The sequence below is a fragment of the Heptranchias perlo genome, chromosome 16 (genome assembly GCF_035084215.1).
Source record: "Heptranchias perlo isolate sHepPer1 chromosome 16, sHepPer1.hap1, whole genome shotgun sequence".
Lineage (NCBI taxonomy): Eukaryota > Metazoa > Chordata > Chondrichthyes > Hexanchiformes > Hexanchidae > Heptranchias > Heptranchias perlo.
In genome coordinates, this window is record NC_090340.1 from 39,063,389 (window position 1) to 39,075,708 (window position 12,320).

The 12,320-nt window shown below is 36.5% G+C and overlaps 1 protein-coding gene across 4 annotated transcripts in view; it reads left to right on the plus strand.

Moving 5' to 3' along the window:
• znf507 (zinc finger protein 507) overlaps positions 1-7,773 on the plus strand; it is a 46,584-nt gene extending 38,811 nt beyond the window's left edge. For 3 of the 4 annotated variants that reach the window (XM_067997974.1, XM_067997975.1, XM_067997976.1), the window contains 3 exons: positions 553-657; positions 2,204-2,338; positions 5,297-7,773. In XM_067997974.1, coding sequence (XP_067854075.1) covers positions 553-657; positions 2,204-2,338; positions 5,297-5,684 — 628 coding nt within the window. In that variant the 3' untranslated portion in view covers positions 5,685-7,773. The remainder of the gene's footprint in view (positions 1-552; positions 658-2,203; positions 2,339-5,296) is intronic. The other variant, XM_067997977.1, reaches the window with a different exon arrangement.
• Positions 7,774-12,320: the final 4,547 nt, after the last annotated feature.

Here is a 12,320-nt window from a genome sequence, read left to right on the forward strand (position 1 = left end):
GTTAATGTTTTCAGGCGTGGAACCTTTGGCAAAATTGATTATATGGCACTTTGTGTGATATGGCATCTTAAACACAGTTGAGTAGAATGTATAGAAACATAGGGGAAAGTTTTCTCTGTTTGGAAGTGAAATTGTAACCACGTGTATAACGAACACTTTGCAACCTCATTACAAACAAAGAAAATATTTTCCCCCACAAATTAATTCCTATCTGATACAGAATCCTTTGAGAGTCCTCTATCCATTACCCTCCTGAATTTGTAAAGAACTAGTGATTCCAGTTATTATGTTTAATTCTGATCCTTTCCTGTGTAAAAAGTGGAAGTTTCTTTCTCTTAGCCCTGGCACCCTCACCTTGAACTCAAAATATATATGCTCCCAATATTTTGTTACAAAAACAATCTGTTAGCACTTTTGAGGGAAATGCTGAGGAGTTTTAGTGAACCTCACTTCTCTAGTTTGTAAGATATGAAAGTGAAGGTCAATACTATATTACAGTGAAGCAAACATTTAAAGATACATGCTCATGTTCAGTCCCTGATCGATTTACAGGTGCAGTAGTTGTGACTTTGCTACAACAAATATGAACAGCTTAAAGTGTCATATGAGGTGCCATCCACAGGAACAGCAGGCTGTTCAGCTGCTGGAACAGTACAAGTAAGTAAATTCCAAACAGACAGTTCAGTAGTTGCAGGTGAATAAATAAAATCTTTATTTTCTTTATGAAGGAAAATTGTGTTTGAATATGAAATTTTTCAGAACTGCAAGGCTAAATTCAAGATAAATCAATGTGTGGCTTGCATTCACTCAGTCAGTTAGCCTAGCTACCATACCATAGGTTTATTCAAGTATAGTCCTTCAAGGAGCTGCCCTGTTCAACAATTTGAGGGGGCAAAATCATTATCCATTCCTAGCATTTGCTACTTCACTGACTTTTTAAATCTATCCGGACTTTCATGAGCTGTAATGGAGTCCCAGCCGGATCTACTGTTTGCTGTTTCCAGTTTTAAGGATGGCACCCATTCATGATTCTAATCTACCAATGCTCACACTAGCTTTTGAACTCTCAGACAATGAATCAAAGCTGCAGCAAACAATACTGCTCATTAAGTGGAGATATGTAAAATACTGTGAGGTACTTTTCTACATTTGCCCTCATCTAAAGTTAAATTTAGTCTAAACTAACACCTAATCCTTGTTTTTAAGTGTTTATCACTAAAACAAGAGTCTGAAGAGCTTTTTGGTAAACTACTCAAGTGTTGTATATATTCCTGACATACTTCTACTCATTTCACTAGTTAATTTAAATTACATTTTAAAATTTGACAATGTATGTGGAGGCATACCTTTGCAGAATGTATGCCTTTATGTGTAGATGCTATAATCTGGTGCAGCCAACTAGTTGGTGAGTTCATTGTTGGGATGGGCCTTTTGGTATTCAAATAATAAACCAGTGGAAAATGACTAGAAAAATGCATGCATTTATGTGTGATTATGTAATTTTTTTAAAAATCAGTCCCTCTGGCTCCTAAATACTTATGGAAAGTGTTGAAATATATTTACCAGCTTTAAGTAGTTTCTTCCAATTAATGAATTTCAGATTTTTCCCCATAGTGTCCTTAAATATTAAGTACTCTAACCTTTTAGAATTTATTTAAATATAGTGACCAGAGAGAAAAGTTTAAAGTGTTATATCATTACATATCCATTTGATTACATCATATAATGTGTTGCATCATTTTGGGAGTCAAAAATGTTAAGTTCAGAAAAATCCTGACCGTTATAGAGTCAGAATGTGGGCTTCTACTTTTCACCAGGTGTATGAGGAGCACTTGTTTTATAAAAAGAGGAAATGTTTCCCTTTCTCGTTATATTTCTTCATTTATTCTCCCTGTTAGATTATCACTGCTATCTCCAGCCAGGAGAGCAAGTTGGCCTTGGTCACCAACTTTGCCATAGCCATTGTTGTTGCATCTCTTATGATTGGCTGAGCAACATGTCCAAGAACTTGAAACTAAGCCAATGACAATGGACTCATTTGAATATTAATCAAGATTGCAATTCAGATTTGTGACCCTATGGTTAAGGGTCTATTTCTGTACCTGTGAGACTACTTGGTTATATTGGGTTTTATTAATGTACTGTATTTACCTGGATGAAAACAAAAATGTGGATCAATTTATCTGATTTTGTTTCTTGATAGGTGTTCTCTATGTGGTTATGTGTGTAGCCATCCTCCATCTTTGAAGTCCCATATGTGGAAACATGCAAGTGACCAAAATTATAATTATGAACAGGTGAATAAGGCCATAAATGAAGCCATTTCTCAAAGCAGCAGGTGAGGATAAATGCATTCGATTTTTTTTATTTGTTCATGGGATGTGGGCGTTGCTGGCGAGGCCAGCATTTATTGCCCATCCCTAATTGCCCTTGAGAAGGTGGTGGTGAGCTGCCTTCTTGAACTGCTGCAGTCCGTGTGGAAACTTCTAATGGTCCCTTCACCGTGAGCACTTAATTCAACTGTGGGTAATTGAACATCTTCACATTTAGTGATTGCACTAAGTGTTTGATGAACTATGATTTGAATAATTGGCAATGCTAGGTTACACTGATAGAAATTCATGCCTGTACTATTTTTAGTTGTGTAGAAGAAAAGACTCCCTTCCCTTTGGGTAGGGGAGGAGATGGTCCCCAGCCCAGATTTTTGGCTTGGGATGGGGGGTGGGTGGGGGTGAGAAGGTAGACTCCAATCTCACAGGCCTTCAATTTCTGGTCATTGTTATGGGGGGAAGGTGAGGGGATTAGTAGGTGAGCTTCCTCCACCAGTGGGAGAGGAGGTTTTCTTTACTGGGAACCTGATTTTCTGCTAGGTGGGGGGAGAAGAGAGATTTTGGGTGACAGTGAGGAAGCAAGCTGTGAAGATCCCAGTTCCAATTTTCTACTCTAAGTGGGAGGGGTTTGTAGGTGGGGATTCTCCTAACAGCTACTGAATTTTGGGTTAGCTAATTAATCTCTGCAGGCTGAAGTTGGGGCCAAGTAAACAAGGTTTGGTGAACTGTTCATTCCAGCAGGGCAAGTTATGAGGGGAGAATGCTGGTGTTCAGGGACACAAATGCCATCATACCAGGCCTCTTCACTGTATCTAGCGAGTCACATTTCAGGAGACACTGACACCAGAGGTGGCATCTATGGTATGGCAGTGGGTGGGGTGTTTGATCCTAAGGGGAGATTGATGCTGTGAAATGAAAATCTTCAAAATTTTTAAGAGGGTAGCGATGCACTGGGAAGCTCAGCCCTAGATAGCTAAATCTTGCACTGCCACCAGAGGCCCTAAAGGGACAGGAGGCCTGGCAAAAGCACTGGCTGAACAAACATTTTAAGAATTATTTCTAGCCTGGAGGGAGGGAAATTTTTTTAAAATATATTTATCTCCATCCAGTATGGCACCAATTCATAGCTGAGGGAAGGAAAACAAATTGCTCCACAGTGACACTCGGTGGCTGGTGCCTGCAACTACAGTGTCGCAGACTCGCACAGAAATAAGAAAATCCTATCAGGTCATAGAATCATAAAAAGGTTACAGCACGGAAGGAGATTATTCAGCCCATCGAGTTCATGCCGGCTCTATGCAAGAGCAATCCAGCTAGTCCCACTCCCCTGCCCTGTCCCCGTAGCCCTGCAATTTTTTCCTTATCCAGTTCCCTTTTGAAATCCATGATTGAATCTGCCTCCACCACCCCCTCAGGCAGTGCATTTCAGATCCTAACCACTCGCCGTGTGAAAAAGTTTTTCCTCATGATACCTTTGGTTCTTTTGCCAATCACCTTAAATCTATGCCGTCTGGTTCTTGACCCTTCCGCCAATGGAAACAGTTTCTCTCTATCTACTCTGTCTAGACCCGTCATGATCTTGAATACCTCTATCAAATCTCCTCTCAACCGTCTCTGTTCCAAGGAAAACAACCCCAGTTTCTCCAGTCTATCCATGTAACTGAGCTTCCTCATCCCTGGAATCTAGTAAATCTCTTCTGCACCCTCTCTAAAACCATAAGAAATAGGAGCAGGAGTCGGCCATTTGGCCCTTTGAGCCTGCTCCACCATTTAATGAGATCATGGCTGATCTGATTTTTACCTCAACTTCACTTTCCTGCCTTTTCCCCATATCCTTTGACTCCCTTGCTGATCAAAAATATGTCTAACTCAGCCTTGAATGTATTCAGTGACTCAGCCTCCACAGCTTTTTGGGGTAAAGAATTCCAAAGATTCACAACCCTCTGGGAGAAGAAATTCCTCCTTATTTCCGTCTTAAACGGGTGACCCCGTATTCTGAGACTGTGTCCCCTAGTTTTAGATTTCCCCCATGAGGGGTAACATCCTTTCGGTATCTACCTTACCAAGTCCCCTCAGCATCTTTTATGTTTCAATAAGATCTCCTCTCATTCTGCTAAACTCCAGTGAGTATAGACCCATCCTGATCAATCTTTCCTCATAAGACAACCCTTCCATACCCGAAATCAACCTAGTGAACCTTCTCTGAATTGCCTCCAATGCAAGTATATCCTTCCTTAAATAAGGGCACCAGAACTGGAAGCAGTACTCCAGGTGTGGTCTCACCAGCACCTTTACAGTTGTAGCATGACTTCCCTGCTTTTATACTCCATCCCCCTAGAAATAAAGGCCAATATTCCGTTTGCCTTCCGGATTACCTGCTGCACGTGTATATTGACTTTTTGTGTTTCATGTACAAGGACACCCAGATCCCTCTGTACCGCAGCATTTTGTAGTATTTCTCCATTCAAATAATATTTTGCTTTTTTCTTTTTCCTCCCAAAGTGGATGACCATCACAATGGAGGCCGTCACATCTTTCCTAAAGTGCAGTGCCCAGAACTGGACACAATACTCCAGCTGTGGCTAAACAAGTATTTTATAAAGGTTCATCACGACTTCCTTGTTTTTCTACTCTATGCCTCTATTTATAAAGCCCAGGATCCCGTATGCTTTTTTAATCACTTTCTCAACCTGCTCTACCACCTTCAATAATTTGTGTACATATACCCCCAGATCTCTCTGTTCCTGTACCCCTTTTCGAATTGTGCCCTTTAGTTTATATTACCTCTCCTCATTCTTCCTACCAAAATGTATCACTTAACATTGGTGGTGTGGACACAATTAATATGGAACAAACCATAGAACTTTTGATTGGAAAGATGACAGGATGTACCATTTTTAATACATAATTGGTATACTTATTTACTCTGTTTATGTGTTTTATATCAAATCTTTAACTTGTTTTAGGTCTCAAGAGCCCCAGAGGAAATCTTCAGCTGAGGATGTTGAAGAAATATCATCACCACCATCAGTTCATCCTCTTTCTATAAATTCTGACAAGCTTATGTCAACTCCAGAGACAATGTGTCACATTACTGGTGAAACCAGAAGCCTTGAAAAGTGCCAGAAGTTGAATTCAGACATAAATGTCTCTGATTCACCAGGAAAAAGTGGAAATCAGACTCGTGCTGGCATGGAGTACTGTGTCCTACTGTTCTGTTGCTGTATCTGCGGATTTGAATCCACCAGTAAAGAACTGTTGATGGATCACATGAAGGAGCACGAGGGTGAGATCATTAACATCATCCTCAACAAGGACCACTGCTCCCAGCCTGAACAGAGCAACTCTGACTAAATCAAACCTGGAAAAACTATACTTACAATACATAGTGGCTCTTTGTGGATGAAGTCATGAAATAAGCTTGTACTAGTGTGAACAGAAAGTGAATGTCAACGTTTCAAAAAGTGATTTTTGTCTTTTTTTTTAATGTTGTCAACATTACAGTTCTCACCCTTGTAAGAACTTACTGCAAGTAACAACATACATATAAATAACCTAGATGCAAGCAAAATGCTCGAGGATCATTTTGATATTTCAATTTCTCTTGCAGTGCTCCACCCCGTGTCCTAAATACTGACGTTTTAGGTACAGATGGTATTTCTGTATTTATTTAACTTTTTTATATTTATGCATGTAGTTTTCAGCTGTTACGTGGCAGTGAAGTTATTGTATTCACAATGCACTTTGCTCATGGTGCTATTTAATAAGCGTATCACTGAACAAATCTTTTTTGAGGACAAGGATAGGTGAAGGAGTTGTTGAGTGGAAGCTTTGTCTTTGTTAAGTAGCAGTATAAATTTAGGCTTGGAACAAAGGTTTTATTCAAAGCTTTGATTAGTACCACAATTTTCCAGGGAACTGATCTTGTCTAAGTCTACACAGGTTTTCCTCCACTTTTGAATTACAGCAGGCTGACTATAAACACAATAGCCTTTGATACATAATAAAAACAGAAAATGCTGGCAATACTCAACAAGTCAGGCAGCATCAATGGAGAGAGAAACCGAGTTAACGTTTCAGGTGAGAACTCAATAGCCTCTGATACATGCTTTACAACTCCACTGCAAATAGGAAGGAGAAAAGCCTTAACTGTGTAGCTTGTCCCATGTTAACACATTTTTTGTACATCTTTAAAAGGCTGTCATGCTTTAATCTGCTTGATACAATTTTTTTGTTCTGTGAATACTTTATTTTACTAGACAGATTGTCTTTGAAATTCCATACAATACTATTGAGTTATTTCAAATAAGTGGGAAAATCACCTTTGTTCCAACCATAGTGTACACTGACATTTTTAAACTTTTTTTTATTTGGAGGAGGGGGTTACTGCCAACTTATTGTACCCTTTATTTCAGATCAGTATTTAAAGTTTGGGAACATTCACAAGGGCTTTGATGCTTCAGACTGAAAATATCTAGGCATCAAGGTCTATATTTAAAGGGAGTATACATAATCTACATTTGAGTATGTTGTATCACAAGTGGGAATTATTCAAAAGCATCTTTAAAGGACTAATAGCTATAGAACCATTAACTCCTCAGAGGATTGTCCTGGGTTTTTGTTGGTGCAGTGTAGTAGCCAACGACAAGAGACTGCCAGTAACATTAAAATAAATATTAGCATTTTGACTTGTAATGGGTCCTTGAAAAGTTTATAATCCTTGATTTTACTGCTAAATTATGATTTCCCTCATTTTGTAAGAAATAACACTGGATCATATGAGCTGAACAAGCAGTATAAGGAACTTCGCTAAGATCAACTTATGACAGATGAAATAGTCCATTTGAGAGCAGGGGGAATCCACCTAAATTTTGGCAATGTAATTGAAGATATATATTAAAGATTTTAAATTTATGCTGGATTTACATTTAACAGACACGAGAAAATTGATGTGAATAAAATTTTAAAACTGTAACAAGATTTTTACAATGAGTTAAATGTTTTACTTTGTGACTAAATGATAGTTAAACAACTTGTGGTTTTACTTTTGAATTTACTGTTCATTTTTGAACTTTATTTTTAAAACACCGTGAAATTTTAACTGTTTAGTTTGAGCAATAAACTGACCATATAAATAGCAAATAAAACAATCTAAAATCTATTTAAAATCCAAATATTGAGAAAATATTTTGCTGTTTACACCCAAGTAGTATCTAAAGTGAAGATATGCCCTTCGAGAAATATGAAGACAGCACTATCTTCATGCAAATGTTTGGCAAAACTGGTATTTGGGATGTGAAAAAACCAGAAGAACAGAGTGCTGTTTTCATCATGAACCCTACCACAAACAAGTAATGATGTGGAGATGCCGGTGATGGACTGGGGTTGACAATTGTAAACAATTTTACAACACCAAGTTATAGTCCAGCAATTTTATTTTAAATTCACAAGCTTTCGGAGGCTTCCTCTTTCACATCGTTCACCTGACGAAGGAGGAAGCCTCCGAAAGTTTGTGAATTTAAAATAAAATTGCTGGACTATAACTTGGTGTTGTAAAATTGTTTACAACAAACAAGTAAGGGAACAATGCATTTCAGTAAGAACTGTTATGGTGCTACATGATTGTCAACAGATGAGAAGAGGTTCGCCAAACACTTTCCCATGAATTTGGTGTCTTTAAAACGTGAAGATTGTATTTAAATGAGGATTTCCTTGCCTATTGAGGTAAATTTGTACTGAATATTCAGTGGCAGATGCATTTGCTATTGCCCAGGAAAACTTATAAATGTATTAAACATTAGTCACTTTCTTTGTTACTTGAAAGGAAATGCAAAGGTTCTTGTGTTGAACTTTGGCTGACTTTTCACTTTTTCAAAGCTTTGAATATTGACAGTTACTTTGCACCACAGATTGTGGAAGTAAATGAAACATTGAAATGAGTATAATAGCCTATTTTCTACTGTCCAAAATGGGCACCAGCAATGTTGGGTTAAGCCCAATTTTTTGCATATATTAGCCACATTTGCTGACATATCTGGGAGTGTAATTGGAACCCGTTTAGACTGGTTTGAAAGTTTACTTGAAAACCAGCAGTTCAATCTGATCTTCCTTGAATGTTCTCTATATTTGACAGTGTTTCAATTCTATTGGAGCACATAGAATGATCAGTGATCAGTTTTCTATCAATTCAAGCACTTGTGATCTTGCAAATTATTTCTATTATGATTCCATTTTATTTTATATATATTACATACTCCCTTTAGATTTACCTAGCATTTACCTCTGACGGTCTGGATCCTTTGTGGTCAGTGGTATAAAAAATGTGGCTATAAAGAACCCAGAGTGTGAAATTAATCAGTGCGCTGGTTCCAACCCTATGTTAATATATATTTGGTGGCAATCAATTTTTGCAGATGCATTTTATAAACAGCAAAAATTATTGGCAATATTCAAGTCTTTTAACAAGCTTTATAGAAAACCTTTATTGTCCTAAACCTAGAATTGTCAATATAAAATCTGTTTCCTTTTATATTAATGGCAGAAATGATGAAAGGAAGAATTTTTGGGGGTCTTATTAATGGTTTTGTTAAAATTGTTCTCATTTCAGTAACAGTATGATTTTGATTTTTTTTTTCATGTTTATGTAGAACCAACATATGTGCTTTGTAAATTAAAATGGGTACTTTGCACAGTAACTTTCAAGAAATACTTTTTTAAAAACTTTGTTACTTTTGTTACCGTCCCTGTGGTGCAAAGGTTATTAATCAGTAATATGCCTCTTAAAACTTAGCAGTGGTTGGAAAAACTTTGTGAAGCCTTAGTGAATTGGCAGTTATGTGAAAGACAATGGGAAGCAATAACAATAATGTCAAAGGGCTTAGTTGAGTGGGCTACCAACATACCAACTGCTGATATTTGACAATTTGTAATGCCCTATTTATACTGCCTACGAGGTGAATGGATCGGGAAAATTCCTGGCTTTGTCTCAGTTATGCCTAAAGCAGGTTGTTTAGACCACCAACGGTTAAAAGTCTGATACTTCACAAACCAGATTGTGTCGGTGTTTATAGGGTTATTTGCAAACCAGATTAAAAACTGATTTGATTTCAAATTACAGTATAAATGGGACTAAGATTTGAGAAACTGAATCCATTGTGGCTGTTGTAGCCTATTGATATACAAGGCAACATCCTATTGATGTAAATAATTGAGTTCAATTTAATATATGCCGAGTACTTGACATACTATATAACATCTGTGCTTACTTTGGTAAAATCTCTAAATCGTACACAAATTCTACTACTGACTACAGTAAACAAAGCCCATTGTAAGCCAACATTATTACCTATCACATTCTATGGTGAGTTAAAGTGACTGACACTGGGAAAGAGGACACACTAATATTTCTTTCGATAGTTAAAGGTTGTAAAAAAAAATGCTTCAAACATGCGTTTGTATAAAGTTCCATATATTTAAGAATAAATTATGGATAATGGGTGTTTCCAGGTTATAGAGCTGAAAGGATAATGGTATGGATCTATATTTAAATGTTGGTGTCAGAAAGATTTTTGTTACTCTTTAAGCAGGATGCAGCTTGGTTAGTAAGGATTTTACAAGTACACCCTCATTACTGAATCCTGAATCATTACGAGGTTGACTGAAAGATTAAGTACTGTGCATCATTGGTAGAAAGAAAACTGTAAGCTACCTTACTTTACGAAAGTATATTTTATGTGATCATGCCACACAGAAATGTTGTACGGTAAGGAGAAACTTGCTTTTGCGAGACATCGTTCAGGTTAAGCCTTTTAATAGTTAAACTCGAGCCTTTAGATCCCAACACAAATTTATTTATATTCCTGTTTTTTTTTGTATCCCATTCACAACAGATGCTATGTTTCCCATTTGTATTGTTTTATGTTTATATTTCCAATCATAAATAGTGGTATTAACCAAAATAAATTTCTGAAAAATATTTAACAAAAGCTTCATAAGATGGCCATTGGCCCCATACTTGGATATTTTGAAAGCACTTAGTTAAAATATAATATATAATTGTTAAAGATCCATAATTGTACAACAAGGAAATTTTAAAATTTGGTATGAGGTGAATATGGAAGCTGTTAATGTAACATGCAAGCCTTTTGAAATTGAAGAATTATTTTGAATACATGTACTTTATCTTTCCGGATGTCACCAACAACACTAAAACATTTTGTTAGCCAAAGCGTAGCACTCTAGAAAACTGACAAATATCTTTTAATAATGGAACTGTATGTGAGTGAGTGCGTGTAGGAATGTGTATCCAAGTTCAATCCGAACATTAAGCTGCATGCCTTAATGCCAAAAGCTATATGGATCTGTTACTATAGAACAGATCAAGCTTTTCTGTGTTTTTAAAAAAAACAGACCTGTAGTACCTCTGTAATTATTGTACTTTTTGAACTATTGTGTAACCTTAGATTAATTTATTTTACTTGTAATGTTTGTCATCTATTCTGTTTTATTCAGTATACCATTTGTCATTTGGTAATAAACTTTTGTCTTTTAAAAAAAACTGAACAAGATACATTCTATAAAGTATATCATCTATTTTTCCACCTATTGTGTCATCCTCCAAATGCAGTTCTGCTTTCAATCAGGAGAGTGTTCAGTGCTTGATGTTCAGACATGGACACAGGCCGTTTGGCCCAACCAGTCTATTTTGGTGTTTATCCTCCACGAGCAGAAGTCCTAACCCCATGTGCCCACTCTGTTCCCATATCTATTCCTCTTTCCTTTAACCACCTATCTAACCTATTCCTAAATGTTGACCTGGGAATTGAATTTCAGATGAAAGTGTTCAAAAGTTTTATTACCATTTGCAAAAATGTCACTGCTAATAAAAAAAAACTCCAACTGGCTTTGCATACAGCTTGAACAGTGGGAGACCGATAAGTGTATTGGGGGAATGCATCCATGTGTGAACAAAAATAGATACTTTTTTTAAAATTCACACACACATTGAAAACTATAGCATAAAAATCTGAATGGTAAAAATGAAAGTCATCAATCTCTATTGCAACTTTTGAACTAGGCTTGTCAATTTGTAACCCCTTTAACCCCTCCTCCAACTGAAAACAACTGTCTTTATGAAGCAAAATACTTCTGATTGCTATGTTTAACTCTAAAATGTTTGCTGAAGCACATTTGAGAGGTTTTACAAGTGTTACCTGACCTTATGTATACTGTTCTTTGGCAGCCTGACCACAGGATATATGAATTTTATAAAGTGAAACAGGAAGCAATTTGCAAATACAAAATGAAGGTTTTTAAAAAAAAACTCTTATGACAGAAGTCCTAAAGCTTGAGTCTTAAACACAATATTCAAATAATGTAAAAATGTGTAAGAAAGTATTTGTAAATATCCATAATTTAGTTCAGTGTTCTACATGTATTCAAAGTAATATGATTTTTAAAAATTCAAAAGTACTTTTTTAAAGAAAGTTTTGAGCTGTTTTCAAGCACCTTAATTCTTGTTTCTTCATCCATCTCGGTACAGTTCATCTCACCCCTCAATGCGCCACATATCAAACACCCATGGAAAGCCTTTAGCAAAATTTAAGGAGAAATCCTTTAAAAGTTTTAAATCGTAATATATTACTTTGATATATACTTTGTCACCAAGGACAAGAAGTGCCTTCTGAAAGCTGGCAAAGAGGATTTTAAAAACAGGAAGTTCTTTAGAGGGGCACAAAATCGACTGAATTTTGTGCCTCAAATTCTAAATCAAAAATAATCTGGTTTTATGTTATATAAAAAAAATTTGAGCCCTGTGTTGCGTCCATCTGATTTTGTATATTAAAACATAATGTACATTGACAGGATATGCTATTTCCTGTAACAAAATCATTGTTTAAAAATTTTTGGCATGTTAACAAAGTTCAAATAACAAGAAGCACATTGTACTTCTTGTGAGAAATAGTTTCTGGTACTAAAAGTCCTGTAGAA